The sequence below is a fragment of the Bos indicus genome, chromosome X (genome assembly GCF_029378745.1).
Source record: "Bos indicus isolate NIAB-ARS_2022 breed Sahiwal x Tharparkar chromosome X, NIAB-ARS_B.indTharparkar_mat_pri_1.0, whole genome shotgun sequence".
Lineage (NCBI taxonomy): Eukaryota > Metazoa > Chordata > Mammalia > Artiodactyla > Bovidae > Bos > Bos indicus.
In genome coordinates this window covers 133,472,275-133,499,663 of record NC_091789.1, presented here as the reverse complement: position 1 = coordinate 133,499,663, position 27,389 = coordinate 133,472,275, and the positions used below count along the sequence as shown (strand labels likewise).

The following is a 27,389-nucleotide window of genomic DNA, read 5'->3' as shown; positions in this document are numbered from 1 at the left end:
GTTCAAAAAACTTACAATCTGAAAGAATGCTTATCTTCTTGGAAAATGACAACGTGAAGCTGAGCTAAGTGTTTTGGTCCTGCCCATGTCACATCACTCCCTGAGCAATCTAGCATCAGTCCTGAAATAATGGATTCATGAACAGGGGTTGTGGAAGCAGAATCTGATGGGTTGTGAGTTTCTTCCACCTCTGAGAAACCATTATGTCCTCAACAGTATCAGGAAAACTTATGAAGGAGTACGGGTGGAAATTCTTTACTCCTAATTCTTAAAAATTAAGTCTTTCAATCCAGAGCCTCTGTTTCTGAGGAAATGCCTGGTATATATTTTTTTCTCTTGTTTTTCTCTGGACAAGTTCTTGTCATCTTCAAAACCCAACCTGAAACTCACCTGTAGGAAAGTGACTATAATGAAAGCTTTTATCTTTTCTCTAACACTCAGAACTGTGTTAATTTGCATTTCATGATATTCCATTTAACACACAACTATTACATATAAAATATATGTCAGTTCATTCTGTAGGCACCAAACATTAAACATGCAAAAGAACATTATCCCTAACTCCAGGGAGCTTAGAGATGTGTGTGAAACACACACATGCACACTAGCACTCACATAACATACAAGGTCTTTTTTTGATAACTGTATCAACCACGAGCTCTGGTACCAAAGAGAAAAGAATCATTAACAGCTTTTCCAATAATCTTGGATCTTTTCATGTGTGAAGGGTTTGCTTATATGAGGGCTGAATTTTTCTCCACGTTCATTTCAGATCATCTGATACAGACTTAGGTCTGTAAAAGGCACTCAAATATTGTTTAGTGCTGTCTTTCTTTTGAAGGCTTTTTTTAACTTTCTAAATGGTGCAAATCCAAGCTTCCCATTAGTCTTATGCAATCAGTAACCCAAGAACCACTGTAATGAAGCTTTCGGTTTTGTATGCCAGAAAAACAATAAAGAACATTTTAATAAGCAAAAGCATATTCAGAATAACTTCAGAACTTATGTACGCCTACAGGGGAAAACAGTGCATATGACAGTATATTTATTATACCTCCCATCAGTGATGAATAGCTTGGATGGCTCATCTGGGCTCTGCTTTTTAAGGAAAACATGAATAGTGCTAATCGCTGTGTAATTCAAGGTATGAGAGGGGAAGCATGAAGGTGGAACACAGTGTGTCTAATCATTCTGACCGGTATAAGAACAAACACAAGGTTCATGGATAAGTACACTGAAAAGAGAAAACTGACATCATGACTTAGAATACTAAGAAAAATGAAAAGGGCATCTGCTGCAGGACAGAAAACAGCCACAGGGTCAAGATGTCTGCAGTGGGAGCGAGATTTAGAGAACTGAGACTTTTTTCCTCCTAGCAATAGAAGCTAATTTAAGGGAAACAGGAAAAATTCTGACAGTAAACTGAGAAGTGAAAATAAGTCCTCTTCAACAAACCAGACAGAAGAATGAGGCTTTTGGTGGCAGAGATGAAGAGAGAATTATTTGTCTGAGGGCTCTACTTCCAGGAGTGTGAAACAGCAGCGAATTCAATTTATTTAATTAGGACCTAAAACATGCAGGACAGGAGAGGAATTCAGAGGGGAAAGAAAGTCATCGTGACCTTATGGGGCTCCCAAGCTCAGAGCCAAGTGAAAGAGGCAGGCACGGCGAATCAAGATTGCACTGAGACCCAGGCAGCAGTGCTAGGCTGGATCAGCGACAACAAGGGGGGCCGAGAGAAGCCTCATCCTCGTCTGGAAGGAGAGGACAAGGGCAAGAATCAAGGTCATGAGAAAGGCCAAGGGCGGGGTCTCCAAGGGTGAAACAAGGGAAAAGGGAAAGCAGGAAGCTGGGGTCATGGATGAGAACATTCGAGAATTGGCCCTTAGAATGAAGGCAATGCTTGCCTCCCAGGAAGCGCCAACCAGTCTCTACTGAAGAGTGATGTGAGGGGTGAGGCAAGATGGCACTCATGAGTGATGAGGGCAGAATGGACAATCAATGACTTATGAGGCCAGAGCATCATCAGGGTGGAGTTTTAAATGTCCCCCAGGAGGATGGCAGGAGGTGGAAGAAGGGAGAACAATGAGGCAGTAGCTGACCACTAAGGAGAGAGGTAGTGCTGTTAAAATACTGGAAGATTTTACAGTGACCATATAATTTATTTCCAAATCTAGGACACTATTAATAATTATACCACAGGTATAACCCAAGACGATGGCTACACTAGTGAATTTTGAGATTTCAATAAGGATGAGGAAAGGGCAATGTATGCAGCTAAAGGGATGGTCTTTAAATGAGGTGGAAGTTTGCAGTGGGACAGAGTAAAAGATCTGCATGTATTATAGATGAAAGTTTCCAGAACAATGATGACTAGAAATAAGATCTATTCACATGCAAACAGAGGAAAGTAGACCTTGACCCTTATCATGAATCAAAGAGCATAGAAAGAATTATATTTCTGACATAGGATATACACTCTTTTATGATTTAAGTCCTCAAAATGGTTTCTGTATGCCTCATCCCCAGGCAGATATTAGAGTAAAATATATTTTTCCTTGTAAAATACAAATGATATGTTTCCTTTTAAGGAATGAATAAACAGAGCCTTAGGTGTGCTGTACTCCAACCTATGTTCCACACTGTATCTATCTCATGAGCCAAGGTATCTCAGAGAGAGGAGGAAGACAGTGAATTGGGGCCATCAGATACTTCAGTGGTCCTCCAGTGATAAAGACTCTGGGTCTCAGTTCCGTGATACACAGGAGAAGATGAAGTGTAAAGAGCAACACAACTGCTGAACTGCTGCTGGTGGGTGTCATCATTATTGTGATTCCAGGAGGGTAGTCCTAGAGACCTCGAGGGATCATGAGCCCAGGAAAGCGTCTTGATTAAGTATACAATACATCTGTCACGTGACTCAGCATCATCTTCCGGTGAAACTCCCTGGCAGAGGCTCACACTCTTGGAGGGAGGCTAAGGCCCCAGAGTGTGTCTGAGGAGGGAGACTGGCCCGGCCCCCCATGTCAGGCATTAGTCCACTCCACCTGCCAGAGGGGCCCTGGGGAACACGGAAGCATCACCACTGCGCACAGCTCTCGTGCTAGGGACCAGCTTAGAGGTGCTCTCTGACATCCAAGCTGGCGGCAGGAGTCACCAGTGAGCCCTGCTCTGTCTGCCTCTTGTGTAAGAACTTCAAATGTTTAAAAAAGACCAACTCGCCACCTGGCTTGTAAACTGTAAAACCCGGCTGCAACCTCATGTGGGGCTCCATTTGGTCCAGAGTGCAAAGCAACCTCTTAGAGCAGTGTTTCTTTAAGCTGGCTGCACATTTAGAATCACTTGGGGCTAATACCCCACACCAATTAAACTATAAATCCTGGGGGTGGGGGTTAAGACTGAGAAATCAGTGCCTTTTAAAGGTCCCTACGTCCTTCCAATGTGCAGTCTGAGAATCAATGATTTAGACTAAGCCTTCTCAAACGTGTATACTGTCCTTGTGTGAAGACGACAATTTGGATTCAGTAAGTCTGGGGATGGTCAGAGATTCAGCATTTTAATAGGTTCCCAAGTGATCTCAATGCTACTGGATGATAACTTTGAGTAACAAAGTTCTCAAAAATGGGAAGCTCCATAGAAACAAAGAATCTTATTTTTATACTCTGTATCCACCAAACACCTAGCACAGTGCCTGGCAAATACTGATGATGAGTACATGTCAGCTGAATGGATGAACTGATGGATGGCCCAGTCTCCTCTCAGACTACTATTCCACTTCTCACAATTTTCAAACATCCAAAGTGAAGTCAAGTTGAACAAGGAAGAGGAAGGTCTAGATTAGCTACACAAGAAAGCTTCATTTATATAATCAGGCTTCCCTGGTGGTCTGTACTGAATTATTTGTTCATAATTGTAACAATTTAAAAAGTACCTTTCAAAGAGAGGTCATGTTTTCTAAGACATTGTACATGGCCTATGTGAGTTGGGACAGGAGTGTATAGTTCAGACATATAGTTTGCTCTTATGTCACCCCAGCAAACTTCAAAATGATGGTTTCACCAGCTGGTCCTCTTGAAAAAGAAAAGTGCTCCCCTGGTGGTCAGCTGTCCCTACATTCCCTAGTACTGATTTCCCAGAAGTTATCCAGCATGACTGTTTTTCATGACCTTCTCTGATGACTGAAATATCATTAGAGGAGAAAGGGAGTGTTATGTGATTTCAGTGTGGCTGTCAAGTGAGCCTCTGAGTGCCTCGAGGGGGTCTCACACTCTCAGTACCCCACCAGCAGTATGAAAAGTGCTGTTTAATATTTACTAATGAACGCCTTCTGCATGGAGCTTCAGGGGGGCTGTTGAAAGGACACTTCATGGAAGCCGAAGCCCAGGAGCACTTTGTTCTGCCTCAGCTTGTTAACACCTTCTCAAGAGATGCAATTATTCTGCATGGCTGGGATTTCTGCTCAGTATTTCCAACATCCCCTAAGTCAGTTACTCCAGCAGACTCATCAACATCACAGTCTATGAGGTAACAGGAAAAAAGAGAACCATGTCTATCTCAGTGTCAGAAGAAATGCTCATCAGAGCATAGTTAATGAGGGAAGTCAAGGAGACCATTCCAGGGACAAGCCCACTAAAGAAGATGTCACATTTCAAGTGTTCACATCCTAGGATGGGTGAGGCTTAGGCAGTCATTCAGTTTTATGATACTGGGAAGTAGTGACCTCAAAGAGATTGTCTACTTCTAAAAGAAAAAATCCTGACTTTTTATTGGGCAACAACTTACAGGCTTTGCTATACTTATAACCTTTTCGTTTTACATATTGTATGACTGGTAACAAAAAAATTAGATGAATAACACACAAACAGCATTAATCAAGCTTCCTTTTAGTCATGTCAATATTAATTAAAGCAAGTCCTGATGCCTGAAAATTGTATTCAGAAATAACTGCATGCCCTTTATAAGCTATCCATACCACACCTCACATTTTTGTGCTTCCTCTTACATCTGGTCATCTGTGACTGTATAATCTCAACAACCATGCACTGCACACTACATTATCAAAGGACTGGATTTTGTTGTCTTCCCTGCAAGAGTGTGGAGTTTCATTATGGTGGGCATGTTATTTGCAAATCAGCTCAACCTGTCGAGGCTTAGTTTTAGCCTTCATTCAGGGTGGGTCTAGTGTAGCACTGGGCTTCCGAGGTGACTCAGAGGTAAAGAATCCACCTGCCAAGCAGAAGACACAGGTTTGATCCCTAGGTGGGGAAGATTCCCTGGAGAAGGAAATGGAAACCCACTCCAATATTCTTTTGTTTTTTTTAAAATGTCTTAGTTTATTAAAATAAATGTTGTACATTCTTGGCATGACCAAAAATAAATGATAATTCATATTGTGCATAGGTTCTTGGTCATGAACACTCCAGTATTCTTGCCTGCAGAACTCCATGGACAGAGGAGCCTGGTGGGCTACAGTCCATAGGGTTGCACAAGAGAGAGTCAGTTAGCAAATAAAAAACAACAAGGGTAGCACTATTCCTATGACTGACTTTTTGAGTTGTCATTTGGATGCCAAGTGTGTTCAATGAAGTTTTCCTAGTCTGCTTGGCCAGAACTCCAACATCTCCAATTACTGATATCTCTAGGATATCTACTCATCTCACAGCTCACCCACACCTCCCCTCCCATACTTATTTTCTGCTGGGCCTGGAAGACTCTTGCCCTACTGATGCATGCTTAGTATATGGCCAAAGATTCAAGGGACTCCTATATATAAACTTCCAGAGCTCACTCTTTGCACAGCTCAATCTTCTGCAACTCCCTGCCCTGAAAATTTCATCTACCTCAACAGTTGTGAGTTACAAACAGTTACAGTCTCTGTTTCCTCTATCAGATGAGTCTTCTGCTCTCTGTGCTCCAGTGCCCTGTACTGCAACTAGAAAGTTGTTGTTGCTGAGTTGCTAAGTTGTATGAGTCTTTTGTGACCCCGCGGACTGTAGTCCTCCAGGCTCCTCTGTCCATGGGATTCTCCAGGCAAGAATACTGGAGTGAACTGCCATGCCTTCCTCCAGGGGATCTTCCCGACCCAGGGATCCAACCCACGTCTCTGATGTCTCCCGCACTGGTGGGCGCATTCCTTAGCACTAGTGCCACCTGGGAGGCCCAAAGTGGCGGAAGGGCAAATCTAATGCATCCTTCACTCCATCGTGGCTGTAACCGGAAGTTATATTCTCACTTGAAAATGTTGTTTCTTTAATCAGAGTGAATTTATTTTATTCTAGATAGAATAGAACTTTAAACTCTATCTTTAAAAGTCTGAGCTATTTCAAGGTCTAATTCCCAAAAGAAGTCTAGGGAAAGAATTTCTGAAATGAAGACACATATAAGGGTTTTTAATTATCCCGGAGTTTCCTTTGCTCGTCATATATACTCTTCTCTAACAAGGAAGGTAGAATATTCCCTAAGGAAAAGTCGAGTCACTGTTAACCATTTTTATATGGAAAAGTTAAATATATACAGTAAGTTAGTGACACCCAATCTTTTCTAGGTAATAGCACATCTATAAAATGCTAATATTTTGATGACACACTGCTGGAGGCCTGACATTGTTGGAGGCCATCAACTCGGGAGAGGGTGGGGTTCCACCCCTGAAGGCCCTTTGCATCCACACAGGAGAACTGAGAGGATCACTCCTATAGCCCGCTCAGAGCACAGGGGTGAGGAAATACGACAGAAGTAACATTTGAGTTCAGATTTCACTAAGAAATAAGAGAAAAGTTGAAACCAAATCTCAGTCCCCAGAAAGAAAAGAGAGTTTTCACAGGCATTATGAGAGGCAGGCAGACAGGAATTAGGGGAGACTTTTATAGGAGACAGCCCAGAGCAGAAGCCTCAAAACCTCTGGGCTCATAGATGGTTTGCCTCTTAGAAAAAGATGCTTCTATATGGAGCCCTTCAGAGAACAGCACCCAACAGATGCTACCATACTGGCCCAACTCCAGGGTCATCACTCACAATGGGCATCTCCTGGAACTGTGAGACGTGGCTATATAGTTAATCACAACAAATATATACGAATTGCCAACTGATTTCATTTGCAGCCTATACAATCCTAAGTCTTAGGAAATGTTTATATTTTTGTCCTTTTTTTTTTCCTAACAGAATGAAAGACTTTGTTCCCTCTTAATTCTACTTCAAACGTCAGTAATCATGTGAAAAGCGGATGTTTGCAGAGAGGGCCTTTCTTGGCTACTTGTACTCTGGCTTTCAGAACGATCAGAAACATAACATATAAGGGCGTGTGAACTAGCATTACGTCGAGTGCAGATCATCAAGGTGGCACTTTTGCATTTTTTTTGCCCATTTAAATATAATTAAGCATGTGAAATTATATAACAATATGTTTTCATAGAAACTTCTCATTTTCTACTTGTTAGGTCATTTACATTGAGAGGACCACTTGATGCTAAATTTTAGAAGCTGTTTCTAATGGCGCCTTCAGCTCATCCAAATGGCTAATGGCATAATTTACCTCTCAAGGCTGTGCATCCTATAGCAGAGATTTCACTTATGTTTAGAGAACTATATTGATTCTGCACACAAATACATGCTTTTCTTCCATTAAAAGGATAGTAGGTTTAATAAAAAATCATTTTGCTTCATTACAAAGACACTGGCACTTATAAAACATATTTCATTATGTTTTAAGAGATGTTCTTAGCTCCTGCATCACCTCTAAGAGACACAAAGAAGGCTGTTAGGGTAAGGGGGGAGGATTCTTCATTTTCCAAATAAGCACCAGGAAGGAATAAGAAGTGAAGGATATAGTCATGATCATTATGAAGGTCAAGAACACCAAGCCAGCTGCAGCAGCTAATGGTAAATTCTTACTTTCCATCTCCCTTTTATTTATAAGACAAATGTACATTTCTTTTCTTTCTTTTAGAAAAGCTTATTCCTTGGCATAAAAATTTGTTTGGAGTCTTTTCTCTATACACAGAAAATTTAGCTTCTAGGCCTGTGCAGTGAGTGAAAAATATAATTCCCAGGTCCAATCTCAGTCCTCAGGCAACTCAGCCGAGTTCAGACCTGACCAGTGGACTACAGCTACACTCGTCTACCACCTGGAGGAAAAGGGGGCACAGGAGTGCAGAGGTGGGGTACATGAAACAGCTCTGCTATGGGAGCTTCATGGTCTCTTGTCTTACAAAGAATATTCCCAGCAAGACTCAGAACAAAACCAAGCTCTTTGAAATTCAGGCAATTTATGTATCAAGCAATTATTTACTAAATACTGAGGCTCAGATGACCTTGGAGGAAAAACAGATTAACCAATCACATTCTCTCAACAGTACCTTTGCAGACCAAAAGTCTGTAATTTTGCCGAACTCCAATGCATCAGTTTTTTTCTTTCATGAACTGTGCTTTTTGTGTCCTAACAAGTCTCTTCTCTTATGTTTTCATAAATAACTTTTTTATGTCTTATGTTTTCTATGCAGATCTGTGCTTCATTTTGAGTTAATTTTTGCATAATGTGTTATATTAGGTTAGGGCTCTTTTTTTTTTTTTTTTTTCGCCTATTGATGGTCTATTGTACCAACACTATTTCTTGAAAAGATTATCCTTTCTTTCTTAAATTTTCTTTGTACCTTTGTTAAAAAATTAATTGGCTATATTTTTATGGATCTGTTTCTAGACATTCTGTTTCAAGGGCTAGCAAACTACCTCCCATGGGTCAAATGTGGCCTGCTACCTATTTTTGTGCACCTCTGAAACTAAGAATAGTTTTTACATTTTCAGATGGTTTTTAAAAATCAAAAGAATAGTATTTCAAAGTATATGAGAATTACAGGAAAGTAAAATTTACATGTCCATAAATAAAGTTTTATTGGCACTCATCCATGCCCATTCATCAACACCTATGACTGCTTTTGTATAGTTGACACAGATATTGTATAGCCCATAAAATCTAAAATATTTACTCTCTGGCCTTTTACAGAAAAAGTTTGCCAAGACCTGGTCTAGGATATGAGAATCCTTATCCATGCATAATCTCAGGGGTTCTCTGAATGATATTATAAAAAGATACTGTAAGGACAGAAGCTTTAAATAGAACCTCTGAAAGCCCCGAGGAGGGCAGAGAAGGAAAGCATTTAATAGCCAGCTACCCATTCCAACTAGGACTAAAATATAAAAGCTTTAAGTAAAATTATTCTTAAAAGGATGAGTTTTACTGCAACATGTAGTTAACTACAAAATGGGGAAACTTTAAGTCTAAAAGGTATTTATTTTTAATGACATTTTCTTAAATATCTCTATGAGTCATAAACTAAGAAAAAACATTTGCAGTGTGAAAGATGACATGATAATGCCATGAATAATATGGTATTTTTATAAAGATCAATGGGAAAATTACAAAATTTTCTACTTGAGTAAACATTTTAAAAAATGCAAACACTTATCAGATTAGCAGAGATGACAAAGAATGACAATACCAAGGGATGATAAGGATAGGGAAACATTCTCATTGGCTCCTGGGGGGAGAGTAACTGGGAGGCGATCTTTCAGAACATCACTTAAATGTCTTTAAAAGGCACTGAGACAGGACTTTCCTGGTGGTCCAGTGGTTAGGAATCTGCCTTCCAATGCAGGGGATGTGGGTTCCTGGGAACAAAGGTCCCACAAGCTGGGGGGCAATTATGCCTAGGCACCAAAACTTGAGAGCCTGAGTGCCACAACTGGAGACTCTATGCCCCACAACTACTGAGCCCGAGCACTCTAGAGCCCATGCTCCACAAAAGAGAAGCCTGCGTGCTAGAACTAGAGAAAAACCATGGCAGCAATGAAAAGCCTGTGCACTGCAATGAAGACCCAGAGCAGCCAAAAGAAAAGGCACTGAGGCAGCAATACAGCAATGTATCATCATGAAATAATAACTGCTAACATTTATCCAGAACTTACTATCAGCCAGAGATTTCAAGTGCTTTGCCTCCTTTAACTCGTTTCATCTTTACACCAAGAGGTAGCTACTGTTATCATCTCCATTTCACAGATGTGAAAACCAAGGCACAGAGAGACTGAGTAGCCCACCCAAGGTTACACGAGTAGTAGAAAGTGGTAGGAATGCTTACACACATGAGGATCTACAAATAAGGTGATGACTACAGGCAACATGGTGCAGAATAGGGAAAACTCAGAAACAAGCAAATGTAAAAGAGGACTGTGGTCCGCCATACATTGGGATGTTAAGGAACCATTTAACCTTGCTGCCAAAGATAGACATGATATACTGGGGACAAATGAGGGTACACAAGAGTGTACATGATATGACTTTATTTTTACTTTGAACTGTAATTGTGTGTGTGTGTGTGTGTGTGTGTATGTGTATGTGTATGTGTGAAGTCTGAAAGAACACAGCTCAAATATTGAGAGAGATATCTGAAGGTGATGCGGTCACAGGTGATTTTGACTTGCCTTCCTATTGATCTGTCTTGTTCTCATTTATTCCCTGAGAGTAAGTATTACTTATTTAATTTTTAAGTAGAAGAGGGCATCAGAGAATGAGATGGCTAGTGGCATCACCAATGCAATGGACATGAACCTGGGCAAACTTTGGGAGATGGTGAGGGACAGGGAGGCCTGGAGTGCTGCAGTCCATGGGGTCGCAAAGAGTTGGACACGACTGGGCGACTGAAAAACAACAAATTAAAAGTGCACCCCACGCTACTTTCCATCTCAGAAAAGTATATTTTAATAAAATGCAAATGTGAATGTAAAGAGCTTTGAGATACTTTAAGAAGACAGAGGCTATAAAACTATAATAAATCAGTTTCATCCTAAGAAAAGTTAAATAATAGAGGGGCATTTCAGGGAAAGTACAGCCCTTAATTGCAGGGGAGTTCAATATACCAAGAGAGAACTCCCAGTCAATGGGCATTCGTCTTTTCTTTTTTTTTTTTTTTTTTTTTTTTGGCATTCGTCTTTTCTTTTTCCTATCATAACTTATCACAACAATAACTATAATTTTAGTTTTTATTTCTAAAGCACTTTCAGTCACAACATTTCATTTAATCCTACAACAATAATACAAATAAAAAGGGTGGAAACAGAAAACAGAAAAAAGAGTTTCTCTAATTCCTTAAGAGACCTGCAGATTTTTATGTGTGTGTTGGAGGAAAAAAGTATTCCAAGATGCTGGGGCAAGGGTGACTGATGTCCTGTCACTTAAGCACAGCACTTGCGAGAGAGATGATAATTAAGTTGAATAAACACAGGGTCCGTTCAGTTTTATATAATTTGAGGAAGCATGCAAAGCTGAGAGTCGGCATCAACTGCCAACTCATCTGTCAATGAGAAATCTGCAATCATCGAAATTTCCAGGTGGCATTGTTTTGACTGTCTACTGGCAAGCGCAAGTCCTACTTTTATCATCTTCATCTAATTTAAAACCGTGTCTCTGTGATGGTACACAAGCTCAGGAAGAAGAGTTTTGAGCAAATGTGTTTCTGGTGCCAGGAATCTTCCTGACGGTCTCAGAGTCCAGGTTACTTTTATTAGCAAGACAAAACAGCAGCAAACTGTATTCCTGGGGCTTTCCAGTGGTCTGAGGAAAAGATATATTGTGACTGCTGTACCCAGTCAGGACATATGCAGTCTAATAAGACAGGCTATACCGTGAGAAATACATCCGAGGCCATAAATGACTCATTTGCTGAACACTGACATTTTTCAAATGTGTGTAAACCCAGATGATCCCAGACCTATGCTTAACTTCTTCATTCACTCATAAAACACGTCCTTCTAATGGGTCTGTCAGCATGTCATCATTTTCAGGGTGACACCTGCTAATTTACTCTTCACCCCTGAAACCACATTTAATCCTACACTTTAGCTCTGCTAAAAGCTTCAGCAGTTTAGAGAGAAAGGGTCAAGGCCAGCAATCTATATAGCTGATCAGCTTTCTTCTTCCAAGCTGAGAACCTTTCCTGAGATTTCCAAAGTCACTTTCCCATGGGGAGAGGAGCAAGGGAGTCTGGATGCATTTTTCTCATGAATAAATGTTTCAACTAATGAATTAATGGAAGGGAGGCAGGAAGGGAAAATAAACATTAAAATAAACAAAGGAAAGATCATAACAGAAAGACTTAGGAAGGAGCTCAGGGTGACTTTCTTTTCTTTCTCTCTTTTCCCCTTGCCCTCCCTGCTCTCTTCCTCTTTCTCTCTTTTTTCATGGTGACAGCAAGGAGAAAACTAACCAGAATCCAGAAGAGAGAGAAGCGAAATGGGCTGGGCATGGGAAGAAGTGGAAGAAAGAAGTAGGAGAAGAGAGCTTCAGGCACAAAATGAAGCAACATGAGCCCTGTGCTGAGCTCAATGTGTTCTCTGCACTATGATTCCATTTCTGTAGATGCGACAATGGAATCAGCAAGTCCTGATTGATTCTGACCCTAACAGGTCACAGCCACGGATACCAAAATGTCAGAAACGGATGGGGGAATGGTGTCGTAATATTGTTTTCCTGATAAAATAATGATGTCATGAATTTAGAAAGAAAATCCCACAGGCACTTGCCCTAGATATACCCAGCAACAACACGTCAGACTCAATCAGTAGACAAGAGTTACCTCAGGGAGTGACCGAGCCCCACCTACTGCAAGCACCCACAGCCCCACAGGAAACAGCAGTCCCGTCCCACCAGCCCCCACAGTCAAGGTCAGGAGACGCCTCTGCCCTGGCGTGGCTGCTGGTGACTAGGAGTCTCTTGGGAAAGTCTCTTCCGGGCTCTGGGCCTCTCTCTGTTCCTCTTTTGTCACCAGGACAGAACACCCAGGGTGCCATCTAACTCCCAGGACTGCTGTGACCTCAAGCATTTGGGGTTCCTGGCTTGCAGCATCCCCAAGAACAGGCGAAATCCCTAAAAACAGGCGAAACCCCTAAGAACAGGCGACATCCCTAGCTGGGATTTTTTTCACAGTGGTAACCTTAAACCACTTCTACCTGTAGCTACTCTTCTGGCTTCCTTCTTTCTTGAGAGGTGCATGTATCAGTTTTCTCCCCCAAACATCAATGGTGTCTGCCTCTCCTTCCCTCCAACTACACTACATTGTGACTTTAGTCAATAATAGTACCTTTCTTCATATTTACCTTGATATTGTCAAATAGGCTGTATAACCATGAAGAAATGGGGGTGTCTGTTTGCCTTTAATGGGTCAAAGACACAGCCACTCAGGGGAGCCTTTTGATAAGATATACCCGAGTTCTAAAGGAGTCACGTGGGAAGCCCTTCCTCCCTGGTGAGTGGGGACCACTATTCTGGGGCCAGGAGGCTGTTGGCCAAGGGCAGGGACATCGGCCCTCTCCACAGCTGGGCTCGCTCTGCCCCAGGCAGCAGCGGCCAGGGCGCACACATCCTTCACAGCCGAGCCCCACCTGACCCCCCCAGCTGCTCTCAGTCTTTCTCCAGGGAGCTTCTTGGGTTGGAAACCAGACCCAGAGGCTTCTGAACCCTTTCAATCATGCTCTGAGCACAAGCCAGGAAGGCCGGGATGGGGGCGGCAGGAATGCAGACGAAGGAGCTATTTTTGAGTGACTGGAAATAAAAGCTAAACACAGGTGTGTTCTGCACCCATGGAAATGTTTCCAAATCCACAAGAATTCTTTATAAATAAACTAAAAAAACACACCACTGGAGTTGCCACATTTCATCCTGGTTTCCAGGGACACACACAAATAGTTCGGGCCAGTGCACATTATTTCTGGAACTGAGGAGCGCTTACAGGCACCCACTAAAGGTGTCTGACTCATTTTCTAGCAAGCTCTATGAACTGACAACCTAGGACTGAAAATGAGGGTGATGTTTGCCCTGTGACTCCTGCCACGGCTCAGAAAAGCAGGGCAAAGAGAAATCAGTTTAACTGACTATAAAATGAGACCGCAGCTGGCTTTTGGGGTAAATTGATAAAATCTACAGCAAAAGCCATCAACACTTAGAGAACAGCAATTCTGAACTTTCAACTCAACTCATAATGTAATAAAGAACCATATCAAAATGTAGATTAAACAAATCATGGTGAAACTATTCATTCTGCAATATGAAAAGCAAACAGTCATCTAAATAAACTTGTGAGTGATCCCTCAACTTGGAGCAAGAGGAAGATTTTTTTATAAAGCAGGCTTGACAGACTCAGACTCCATCCTTCCCATCTTCAGCAGGCAAAGTACTTTTGGCATATTTTCTTTCCAATTCTTGCTGAAATCTCACCCATTGCAAAATTATTTTTTTAATATAACTTTATTTATTTATTTTTGGCTGTGCTGGGTCTTTGTTGCTGCTCAGGCTTTCTCTAGTGGCAGCGAGCATGCTCAGTCACTTCAGTCGTGTCTGACTCTTTGCAACCACAAGAACTATAGCCCACCAGCTCCTCTGTCCATGGGATTTCCCAGGCAAGAATACTGGAGTGGGTTACCATTCCCTTCTCCAGAGGGTCTTTCTGACCCAGGGATTGAACCTGTGTCCCCTGCATTGCAGGCAGATTTTTTTTTTTTTTTAAGGTAAGAAGTGGATTTATTTAGAAAGAAACACACTCCATAGACAGGGTGTGGGCCATCCATCTCAAAGGGCAAGTGTGGCCTTCAGAGAAACACTCCACAGAGTGTGGGCTGTTGCAACAACTAAGCCCGGCAACACGACTACTGAGCCTGTGCTCTGGAGCCTGGGGAGCAGCAACTATTGAGCCCACGATCCACAACTACTGAAGCCCACATGCCCTAGAGCTGAGCTCCACAAGAGCAGCCACCGCTATGAGAAACCCGTGCACCGTAACTAGAGAGTAGTGCCACCCCTCCATGTGGAAGCCAGGTGCAGGGATCACGTGGACAGGGAGGATGCCAAGCGCTCATTTTGCAAGTGTAGTTGTAATTATCTGTAAGCTGCTTCATAGGTCCAAACTGCTTCTTAACATTCAGCTAGGGAACTGGGGAAAGCAGTCGCAACCCTCAGGACACTGAGAGCAGCCTTCCACCTCCACCTGGTTCCCTGCTCCCTACTGGGTGGATGGGACCAGGAGAGAGTCCCACTCTGACTAAAGAAGCTCTTTAGAAAACTCCACTTTCTTTTATCCGGCAGGATTTCAGGCTGGGAGGAAGGAATGAAATCACCAGGATGAATGAGTTCTCATCGTATAGAATCAAATGACAAGGATGGAATATAAGAAGATGTTGAGGTAGAAATAGATGAGTTCAGACAAGAGACCATCTGCGGCAGTCTTTTCCCCAAACCTTAGTAAACATTATTGTACATCTGGTTTTCAAGTGAAAAGAGGGTGTCCCCCTCCAAACAAAAACAGGAAAATGACCCCCCTCCACATTGCAAAGAATGGCAGTTGTTTAAAACTCCGGTCTCTTTATTGTCCAGGGGTGGGGGGGAGGGAAACAGCTCTACCCCTTCCCCCATGGTAATAAAACCTAGTCTCTGTGCCAGTTATCAGAGTATCTATCTCCTGCTTCACAACCGCTTCATGTCTTTGGTTCAGGGTCTGATTTAAAATAGGCAATGCCGTGTGCCCAGGAATGCAGCCTGGAGGAGGCTCACAGGATAAGGGCAAGGCCGGCAAAGAGAACCTCTCTGCCTCCTCGGCTGAAAGGAACAGAAGGGCATTGTTTCCCCTCCTCTGGGTTCCTCTGGCCACACCTACAGAGGTGTAGGCCAGCACCTACAGAGGTGAATCAAATTAAGTTCACAGGAGAAAATTTTAGACGTGAGAAGATGGATGTTCTGGGGCCCTCAGCAAGCAGGGAACACTCTACTGGTCCAGAAAGGCACCTGAGCATTGCCCAGCATGCCACTTTTCATGTAGAAGGTGAGAGCGCCAAGCTGTCTCCCTAAATAATCTGACCCTGGGCAAGCTAATTAAACTCTGGGGTCCTGCATTCCTTGGCATCTTGGGCTTGGGCTCAAACACACAGCCTCCACAGCCATTCCTTAAAGGTCACTGTCCTTGATTAGAAGGTTATAAAGGTAAATCCTACCAATCACCTATAGACACATTTGGGGGTGGGGGAAGGGGGGCAGGTAACACCACATCCCTCCCCTCTCAGTGATGGCCAGAGGCAGCAGGACCCAGGGCCTGCTTCCCACCTGAACCCCCTGCCCTCTCCCCCGTTTCTCTGCCCCCTCCACCCTGTCCATGCTTTCTCAGTTCAGTTCAGTCGCTAGTCGTGTCCGACTCTTTGCGACCCCATGAACCGCAGCATGCCAGGCCTCCTTGTCCATCACCAACTGCTGGAGTCCACTCAAACCCATGTCCATTGAGTCGGTGATGCCATCCAACCATCTCATCCTCTGTCACCCCCTTCTCCTCCTGCCTTCAATCTTTCCCAGCATCAGGGTCTTTTCAAATGAGTCAGCTCTTTGCAGCAGGTGGCCAAAGTATTGGAGTTTCAGCTTTCTAGCCCCACATAAATGAAAGCAGAAGTGATGATTCCCCAGTCACACCCTTAAGCATCCTAAAGACAGCTCAGCTTTTCCTCATGGTCAACCATGATAAGAACCCTATATTTCAGGGAAAAGGCCACATATTCTGGGAATTACTTAAATAATAGATCTTTCAACCACCTTCTTGATGAGTACCACTGCATGAAAGCATAAAGTCCATGGTGCAGGCCCTGTTAAGCTGTGTCACTTCACACAGATGCAGTGATCATAAAATTGTCCCATCTTCTCAGCCTGAGCAAGATGGGCAAGATTCTCTCAGGCATGCTACCTGTCTTTGATCTGAACACTAAACATTCTTTAAGCCTTATCTGCCTGTGAAGCACAACCTTGCCTTTCTGGAACCCCTCCTTGGGTCCCTCATGGCACAGAGCTTTGCAGCCGGGGCTGCTGGGGAGGGTGGACTCGCCAGTCAAGCAGGCCACTCTCCGTCCCCCAGGTTAGCCTTTCTGGGATGGGGCCACGCAAATCTGCAGCTGGTTCCAATGCAAATGGAATCTAGCTGAGCTTCAAGTTCATTCATTCACTTGGATACATTTGGCCTAGCCTGACTGAGAGGAAAGACACAAGATTCTTTCTTGGGAATTCAGGATCATGAAAATAATTTCAAAGGTTAAAATAAAAGCTCATACTATCCACTCAACACCTCAAAGTACTTCAGAGTTTAGAAGATAGGAGGGAACCTTTGTTTACCTTATTGATGAGAGTGACTATATCTCCTTCTTTGATTGTCAATTCATCGTCGTTCTGTGCCTCATATGGAAATATAACTTTGCAGTAATCCTTGGCTGTAAGGAGAAAAGAAAACACAACCTTTAAAATGCTGTATCTAATGAGCTGTCCCAGGAGGAGATGTTCTCTATCACATCAACTGCAGAGAAAGGCACACTTAACCGACAAGACACAACTGCTGCATAAAGAAACAAGGTTCACCATCGGAAAACCACCCAAGACGGCTCATTTTTGGTTCATTCATTTTTTTATTCTCACTCTTTTCCCTCACAAATTAGGTGATGTCATGAAAGCCACTGACTGCTTTGCTTCTCTCAGACAGAAAAGCAAAATGGTTTCCTTGGTCTCAGAAAACAGGGTGTCCTTTTATAGGCTATTTTACACACCATTTTATATCTTCTTCAGGTGGATTGTGTAGACACAACCTACAAAGAGCTTAAAAGCTTAAATTTTGCCCTCTCTTCTGCACATCACTAAATCAGAAATCAAGCATATGCATATGTTATAAAATGGTACTCAAAACAATGGGAAAGACTCCAGTATGGTCTGTTAAGAGACAGAGGTCAATGTAGCTGTTTGTGATCATGTTTCAGTCACAAATGGCCAACAAATGCTGACCAAATGTTCTTTACACACATATGTGAGGTGGGGGCAAACTTTTCAAATATGTTTCAAGGTCCCTCTATGGGAACCTACCTAATCAGAAAGGGGTTGTTCAACAGTAAGGAAACAGCTTTCACCCCAAAGAGAAAATGCTGAGGCCAGTCAAAATCCATTTAAATGTGCCCTGAATTATATGCTTTGGAAAGTCTACCTGATACTAAAACCTTCACTATTTCCACAAAAGCACCTGTTTAGAAGACAGTGAAAATATTTGTAAGGTACTGGGGAAATTAAGACTTTGAAAAGAGGTTTAAAGACTCAGGACAGAAGGTAGAAAGAAAAATTCAAGAGAATTAGCACCTACTGGGTATTTATTATTCTGCACCAAAGTCAACAACCCCAGTGACTTTGAATGGCTTTAGATATTTCCCAAGGATTAGGCCAGTTCCTACAGACAGATTACAACCTAGAGGTATATAAGTATCAATTATATTATCCCTGGTAAAATTTACATCACTAAAATGTGGGGATTTTTTTTATTATGGTTAATATCATATCAATCAAAGAGAGTGATATATAAAATCAAGGCAATAAAACATCTATAATACAGACACACTGGTCTAGGGTTGGGATATGACAGAGAGTAGGGAGGGGACGAGGGAGGAAGGGAGAGAGGAAAGAGAGGGACTAACTTTGTTGACAGATGTTTTTGCTTCCCATTCAATGACTTGAAGATATCAGTTATATCCCCTAGCCTAGTGTGGGAACCCTTCTGTCTTAGGTACTCTGGGAAGTTGATGGCTTTTGCTCCTTAACTCATCCTAAGAGGCACTAGTTCTAAATCCCATCACCATCAATCCACTCAAATATTCCTAAGCCCACATGGTGCCATCTCTCTTAAGTTAGCTATAGCAAACCTCCCCAATTCTGAATGGGCCCAAATGTTCTAAAGGGAGGGGGGAAAGTCAAGCATCTTTAAATTGGATAATGACAGCTCCTTACCAATTTTCCTATTGACTGTATTAGTGAAATATGACTACCCCACCTCAAAACTTGCAACAACACTGAAATAAATGCAGTATTATTGGAGAACTGCCCTGCAGTCTTTGCTTTAAGAATAATTTGTTGGATCAGAATCATGGAAACGTTTTAGAAGATAAGACATCTGTGGCCAACAAAGAAAAGGAAAAAGTCATGTTTCTATTCCTTTCCACCCATCAAAAATAGTCAATTAAGTGTGGTAGACATTGCTGGTTAACTACCCGGTCACTATTCCCCATCCCCTTCCCAGTTCATAGAATCCTAATTTGCTCAGGCATTATTTTCAGGAATAGGGAACCCTCCCACAGCCCTGGGGATGAGTAAAGTATGTCTAGGCAAATAATACTTTTATAACCATTTTTACATTGAAATATAGTTAATTTATAATGCTGTGCTTGTTTCAGGTGGACAGCAAAGTGATTCAGTTATGCACACACACACACACACACACACAGTATTCTTCTTCAGATTCTTTTCCCACACAATTTATTACAAGACATTGAATAGGTTTCCTGTGCTGTAACAGTAGGTCTTTGTTGTTTATTTTATATATAGTAGTGTATATGTTAAAGCAAACTCCTAATTTATCTTCCTCCACTTCCCACTATTCCATTTGGTATTTTTAAGTTTATCTTCTTTGTCTGTGAGTCCACTTCTGTTTGGTCAATAAGTCCATTTGTATCAATTTTTTAGATTCCAAATATAAGTGACATCATATGATATTTGTTCTTGTCTCATTTACTTAATATAATAATCTCTAGGTCCATCCATGTTGCTGCATATGGCATTATTTCATCCGTTCTATGGCTGAGTAATACTCCATTGTATATATGTACCACATCTTCTTTATCCATTCCTCTGTTGATGGACGTGTAGGTTGCTTCCATGCCCTGGCTACTGTAAATAGTGCTGCCATGAACATTGGGGTGCATGTATCTTTCTGAATTATGATTTTCTCTGGATATATGCCCAAGAGTGACATTACTGGATCATATGGTAGCTCTACTGTTAGTTTTTTAAGGACCTTCCATACTGTCTCCATAGTGGCTGTACCAATTTGCATTCCCACCAACGGTGTAGAAGGGTCCCCTTTTCTCCACATCCTCTCCAGCACTGTTTGTAGACTTTTTAATGATGGCCGTTCTGACTGGTGTGAGGTGATGCCACATTATAGTTTTGATTTGCATTTCTCTAATAATTAGTCACATTGAGCATCTTTTTATATGTCTGTTGGCCATCTGTGTATCTTCTTTGGGAAAATGTCAATTTAGGTCTCTTTAGACAAATAATATGTATTTCACTCCCCTTTGTGGGTGATTGGTTGAGGAGTGTGCATGTGATCCACTTCTAGCCAATGAGATGTGAGAAGAAATGTCCTGGGGTGGGGAGAAGCTGTTAGCTTTTATTCCCAGATTAAAAAAAAAAAGATACATGAGAAAAATAGTTACTCCAGCCTTTTTGCATTTAACACTGTTTCACCCTTGTTGGAAGACAGTACACAGTTTTGTCCTGCCACAGTCACATTTCAACCATGAAAGGAAAGCCAAGAAAATCAAAGAGGAAGTGACGTTGAGCCCTGACACTGTTGAGATGTCTGTCAAATTATTCAACTTCAGGGGACCTGTCCTTGGATTTCTTGTTATCTGACTTAAGAAAATTTCATTGCTTATCATCACTTTGTGGTGAGGTAGGTGTTACTCAAAGCAGAAGGCTCCCTGACATGAAGGAACTGGGAAGAAAGAGGACACTTTCAGTAACCTCTTCTGAAACACTTCACTATAATCTGCCTCCCCAACCCAAACCTTCTTCCTATGTATCTTTCTCATCCCTTCTCCCACCCTCCCCCACCAACTCTTCCCTTGCTACCTTAAGACCTGGCCTCCTAATAGGTCAGTAAATGACTATGAAATTGACTTATAACCAACAGAAGTGAGAAAACATTTTTATAAGAAAGTACTAATATGCTTTTAAAATGTTTCATGAGGCCATTTCATTTTATGGTCAGTTTCCTTATAAGCTAAAGGAGGGTAGGTGTTCCTCTGTCATTTTTTAAAAAACAGCTTTAATGATGTATGATTTATATACCATAAAATTCACACATGTAAGTTGTACAGTTTGAAGAGTTTTAATAAATTTATAGAGTTGGGTGGCCATCACTGCAATGCAGTTTTAGAACACTTTAAACATGTAGCTATGCTGTTTAATATGTAAAGCCTTAGACGCAAAATGATCTAGAAAGCACCAATTTTAGATAAAAGGAGGAGGTAATAGTGCCAGTGACTACCGTCAACTACCTCTCTCTGTAAAGCAGGTTCCCACACAATACCTCACCCGTCTTTGTATCTCCAGAACCTGACATAGCTCCCATTCAGTGTTTCTTGATGATTCTCTAGCAACACCTATAGAGTAGAGGACTATGGGATAGCAAAGCAGGAAGAGAGGATTCTGGGCTAGAAGTCAGGATGGTCAAGACTGGGTTTGGCCCCAACCAGTACTTCCCAAGCACAGAACTTGAGGCAATCCCGCTGTTGCTCTGGACCTCACGTCCTCAGGTGTGAAAGAGAGGCTGGCCCAAGAGCACCAAGAGGAGCGTTCGGCTAACTTTAGCAGGACTCTTAGAGCCAATTTAAACGTATTCTAGAACTCTAATATAAAACAAATAAAAACAGAGCTCTTTGGTTAAATTAGAGAGTGAGGCTCGTCCATCTTCTCCTCAGATCCTCAGAAATATCTCAGTGAAATAATGGAGGCATCAAAGAACACACTGGGCTATACATAAGTCCCAGCCACCTCTGACCGTTCAGAGCTCTGGTCATGAGCACCAAAACTCACGACACTCCTGACCAAACATGACAACTACTTACCTCACATTTTAAGTTATTATGATATATTTGAAAATAAGAATTTTTGTTTTAAATTCTGAGGCATTTAGGCCCTAACTCAGCAGTATTGGGAAATAAGAACATTAGGCTGGTTTGGCTATATCAATGGTTTTAAGATATTCAAAAGTAAATTCAAATGTAAAATAATATATTAACTGAGACTATGATTTTAATTTTCTAGTCTGTGGAATAAAAATGTTTCTTACTTTAATTCAAATATTTACTGAGTTACCACCATGTAAAAGATGGGCTTCCCTGGTGTCTCAGTGGTAAAGAATCTGCCTGACAATGCAGGAGAAACAAGAGATGCAGGTTTGATCTAATCCCGGGGTTGGGACGATCTCCTGGAGAAGGAAATGGCAATCCACTCCAATATTCTTGCCTGGAGAATCCCATGGACAGAGGAGCCTGGCAGGCTACAGTCCATGGGGTCACAAAAGAGTTTGACACCACTTAGTGACTAACAACAACATGAAAAAGTTACTGTCAGTTCTTGGGCTTGTGATATACAGGTCAGTCCAACCACCCTCACACAGAAGTCCAACCTAATACACAAATAAGCATCAACTCACTATGACAGAATATTGTCACGGTGTTTCAGAGAAAGGCAAGACCATATTCAGGAGAGAGTTCACAAAAGAGCAGGCATTTGATAGGTCTTGAAAGAAGGGTATAATTCCAAATCCCTTTTCAACGTGGGAAGATTATAAATTTTAAATGAGTAGTAGACAGAGATGGAGAGTAAAGGACTGAAATTAATTTTTGGAGGCAGGCATTTTCCATCTATTCATCAATTAGATGGATTTAATTAGTCCAAGATCAAATAGGAATGAATACACACAAGCACATCAAGAAATAAAGACACGATTTATCCAGTGATTAAGATGATCGTGTCTCTATTTTTTCTTTAGAAAGATTTAAAAATATTAATAAATTAGCATAAGACTGAAACCTTAAGTCAGTTTTTAAGCCTTTTTTTGTCTCAGAGTCCTTTAAGAATCTGATAAAAAGCAATGACTCTTTCCAGAAAAGAAAAAAAAAAAAAAAAACACAGATACATTCAAAGGTACAGAGAAAATGTGTTATACAATATCTGGTATACAGTATCAGAAGGGTCAAGGACCCTGAAACAAAAATTGCCCAGTTCCCAATCAAGAGCCCCTTATAAGTGGTGACTGGCATTGCAATTTCAAGAAACACCAAGAAGTCCAGTCATAATTCACATCCCTTTCAAAAAAGCCCCATTATGCCAATCTCTAAATTTCTAGAAATTTACATGAGATTAAAAACAGATTGTTCAAGGAGTTTAATTCACATGACCACACCCGATGACACCCTTCAACTGCCTTTATAATCTATTTGTACAAAAAGCAAACAAACTTAAGAAAATACCCTCACCTTAACAAAAATAGCAGGAAAAACAGAATAAACATGTCAACAAAGAAAACATACACACACCAAGAAAGTAACATTAAATTTAGGACAATTCTTTGAGCTCAGCTTAGGACATGAAGATCAAAACTCCATGTGTCACAATGTCTGGTCGGAAGCCTTCCAGAACTTTCAGCAGAGATGGAAAGTATCAGGTCATGCCTAGAACCAGAGATTTTCTTTTCTTCTGAGGACACCACAACAAAAATATCAAGCTCAGTGGTATCTACTTTTGCCAACATCAAAATCTGAAAATTCTTTCATTAAACTGACAAATATTATCTGAGACACTACTGGTTCATAATCCCTTATTCAGAAGCCCTGGGGACAGAATTTTTCAGATTTTAGAAAGGAAATACATTGCACACACCATATAATATGTAACATCCCCAGCTGGGATCTGGGGCTATACCCAAGCATCAAATACATTAAAAATTTGCAGCAAATGGATGCTTCGTCACCCCAAATGGGATGAATGAGCTAGTGGTAAAGAACTGGCCTGCCAATGCAGGAAACTTAGGAGACAGGGGTTGGATCCCTGGGTTGGGAAGATCCCCTGGAGGAGGGCATGGCAACCCACTTTAGTATTCTTGCCTGGAGAATCCCCATGGACAGAGGAGCCTGGGAGGCTATATAGTCCAGGGGGTCGCAGAGTTGGACACTACTGAAGTGGCTTAGCACATACCCACATTCACATTAGCCCAGAACAAGTTTTATCACCCAAGAAGTGATAAAGCCTTCTAGTTTTCGGGAGTGTTTTGTACTTTGGAATTGCAATAAGGGTTTGACTTCTATCATGTTCTGGGGAAAACTGAAATAAGACTAGTTATCTGATTCTCAAGGAGTTTATCATTAAGAAGAGGAAATAAAGCATGTATATGCAGAGCTCTGGACAAGGCAACAGGGAAGAGAGTCAGAGTGATGTGTTTGGATTAAAGCCTTAGAAACTCGGAAATGGGGAAATCACTTCCTAAAGCAGAAACTTGGGGTCCCTTCCTAGAAGAGGAAAATAGCATTGGCCCTGCCTGGACAATGTTCCAGGCCTTTGACTAGAGTGGGGTGGGGTTTCCCAACCATTCTTGATGACAAGAAGCAGACAACTAGTCTTATTTCACTTATTCTCTTTAACACTCATGGGAGGGGTAGGATGAATACATTTATTCAAAAAATACTGAGTGTCCAGCATGTGCCTGGTGGCAGAAGATACAGCGGTGCCCTCCTGGGGCATAAGTCCACATCAGCAGTTCGCAACTGGGTTGACTTGCCTTCCCATGAGACACCCACAAAGCCCCTAGATGTTCACGGTTGTCACAGTGTGGGGGGAGATGGTAACTGACATCTAGTCCGTAGGGGCTGGGAAGCTGCTAAATACCGTACAGGACAGCCCCCAGCAAAGTCTGATGTGGTCTAAATGTTCACAGGGCCCAAGTGGAGAAAACCTGGTCTATATCTAAACTCGGGGAAATGAAACACAATGTCTTTGCCACTACATTGTCAACTCTGGCCCAATGCTTTCTGTCACGAAAAAGTTGACCCCTCTGCTCTTGCATGTTGATGGGAATATGACTTGCAAATTATTTCATATATATGAACTCTGCCACTTTTTACTCTCTTACTTTGAAAAGAAAAAAAAAATCAAAATGTGACAGGCAAAGGAAGCCTTTCTGTTCTCTAATATGGAGCAGACAATGGCTCCTCTCAAGGACACCTTCTCCTGCTCAGGTGAGGAGAAACTCCGAGTCTTTGGGAGGAAGGGAATCCACCAGGACAGCAGAGCGAGAGTTCACTTTGTCTTCTAAGAGGACTGCATTTGAAATCCAGGTCATCTGCAGCGTGGGTAGGCTGGGCACCCTTGCAGAAAGACCCCCACTCTGAATCTGTGTTGGGAGCATTTGATGAAAGGTGCTTTCCTAAGGTGAGCAATGACCCCTGAGACACTGAGCCTGAGGGCTTTAGGACACATCAGCTGTGGGAGAAGCTAAAGGGATGGGTAGGACACACATTTCATATCAAATGTGCCCAAATTTCCAGGCCCAAGAGTGAGCGAGCTTTGGAGAAGATAAAAGAGCAAAAACACCTATCCTGGCAAAAGAGATGAAAAGAGTCCACAGGTAAGGCTGGGTGAATGCAAAAGGGGAAGAGGGTGGCAGAAGGCGAGAAGGTTAGATAGCATCACTGACTCAATGGACATGAATCTGAGCAAACTCCAGGAGCTAGTGAAGGACAGGGGAGCTTGGCGTGCTGCAGTCCGTGGGATCACAAAGAGCTGGAAACAGTTTAGTGAATCAACAACAACAAGGCTGGGAAAAATCCCAACGTAAGGGGAGGTGACCCTTTTTTCTCCTAATCAAACATGTAGCGAGAAAGTGAAAATTAGCTCAGACTCAGAAAGTAAGAATCTGCAAATGCGGATACAAATGCAGATACAGCCAGCTGCAACATGAACTGGAAATAGTATTCCTTCCAAGCACACACGCTACAGCTGCAAAGGGTCCCAGAAGCCCCTTCTCTGAGAGAGTGACTACTGCTTTTTTACTCCCTGAGAAAGTCTGTCCTCTAAGACCACAGGCGATCAGAAACTTTGCTTTTATGTATCGTATTAGTAATAATGACGTGTTCCAACCTTTGTTGAAGGAAACAAGTCACTGTGACACAGACCAGCACAGGGCCTCCTGTAAGGGGTACTAGACACAGCCCTGCTCGTGGATCAGTGGTTCCCAAAGACACAGGACCTGGGTTCAGCTCACAGACCAGCTGTGATGTGGCCCCACTCACACAGCCCTGTTTTGTTTGGAACGTATCAAAACCCTGCTGCTTCATCTAAATTTCACTCACTTCCGCCTCTCCTCCAAATCTGTAACTGCTCGATTTTGTTCGGTGCAATGCTCCACAGGGTTCGTGGGCAGTCCCTGTGTTGCAATGAGCCCAGAAACGTGACCTTGTCAAACTAGCCTAAACCAGGAGCTCTTGGGCTGGCTGGGCATTGGCAGAGGCTAGAAAGAATGAGCATCTGTCAAGTCCCACAGAGCAACCACTGCTGACCCCCTGGGAATCTGAAATAAGCTCGAGGGTCAACAAACGTGTTCTTTCCCTCCCAGTGACTGTGAACTTGGGGAAGGAGACTCGTGGCTACTACACTGCTTTGACAAGCCTCTGTTAGGTACAGAGCCTGGCAAATTGAAATCATTTCTAATTCTCCATCTGCTCCACCACCACTGTTGCCAGTGTCCACTGAGTCCCTGACACTTTCCTGGACTGGATGGTGGGGGTGGTGGGCAGAAGACACCACCCCCACCGTGAGGGATAAATGATAGCCACAAGGCACTAGGTGTCACCGTCACAAGGGACAATGCCTAAGCAGCAAGTCAAGGAACAAAGTGATCAGAAAGGTGGTACAAGTGTCCAGTGATAATGTGAGGGGAGGTTAAGCAGGGCAAGTTTAGCCTTTGCTCCCCAGGCATCGTTTGGTTAGAAGCCTGACCTTTGTACACATTCTGTCAAGGACTATTTTTTCTCTAACCTACCTGCTCAACTGGTCCTCTGAATCTCTAAGACTGAACTGTTTGTTCAGGAAGACGCTAAAGAACTCTTTCTTCAGGCTATTTTTCTATCCCACAGAGGCCACAAATCTGCATCAATTGTAGTCAGAAAGAGGGGAGCTCCAGATGTGGTGAGCTGGAGGCACCTCAGGGCACTACATTTATGAATATTTAGACAGCTTTTCTCTTGTTATGAAAATTATGGCAATCTGTTCCACAGCATGCGTTTCTGATGAATTTCAATATCATAAAAGCTTTATTGGGGGAGGGGAGATGATGTTAGTTGTTTAAATAAATCCTGATCAGCTGAGTTTCACTTTCTCTCAGAAGATACCAATCTACACTGAATATTTTTTGAATCATCATAATGCTTACTCGTGACACGAGCTTGTATTGGGTTGGCAAAAAAGACCGCTTGGGTTCTTCAGTAAGATGTTACCAAAAAACCCAAAGAAACCTTTTCAAAAATATTTATCTATTTATTTGGCTGCACCCAGTCTTAGGTTGTGGCACATGAACTCTTTGTTGTGGCACGTGGGATCTAGTTCCCTAACCAGGGACTGAACCCCGGCCCCCTGCACTGGGAGCTCAGAGTCTTCGCCACTGGACCACTGGGGAAGTCCCCTGAACAAACTTTTTGGCTAACCCAGTATCTGAACGCGCTAAGGAGACAGC

At 42.3% G+C, this 27,389-nt stretch overlaps 1 protein-coding gene across 14 annotated transcripts in view; it reads right to left on the bottom strand.

The window, feature by feature from the left end:
* Positions 1–27,389, bottom strand: part of SH3KBP1 (SH3 domain containing kinase binding protein 1) — a 331,727-nt gene that overhangs the window by 66,853 nt on the left and 237,485 nt on the right. For all 14 annotated transcript variants that reach the window (XM_070785423.1, XM_070785428.1, XM_070785422.1 and 11 more), the window contains one exon: positions 17,180–17,274. In XM_070785423.1, coding sequence (XP_070641524.1) covers positions 17,180–17,274 — 95 coding nt within the window. The remainder of the gene's footprint in view (positions 1–17,179; positions 17,275–27,389) is intronic.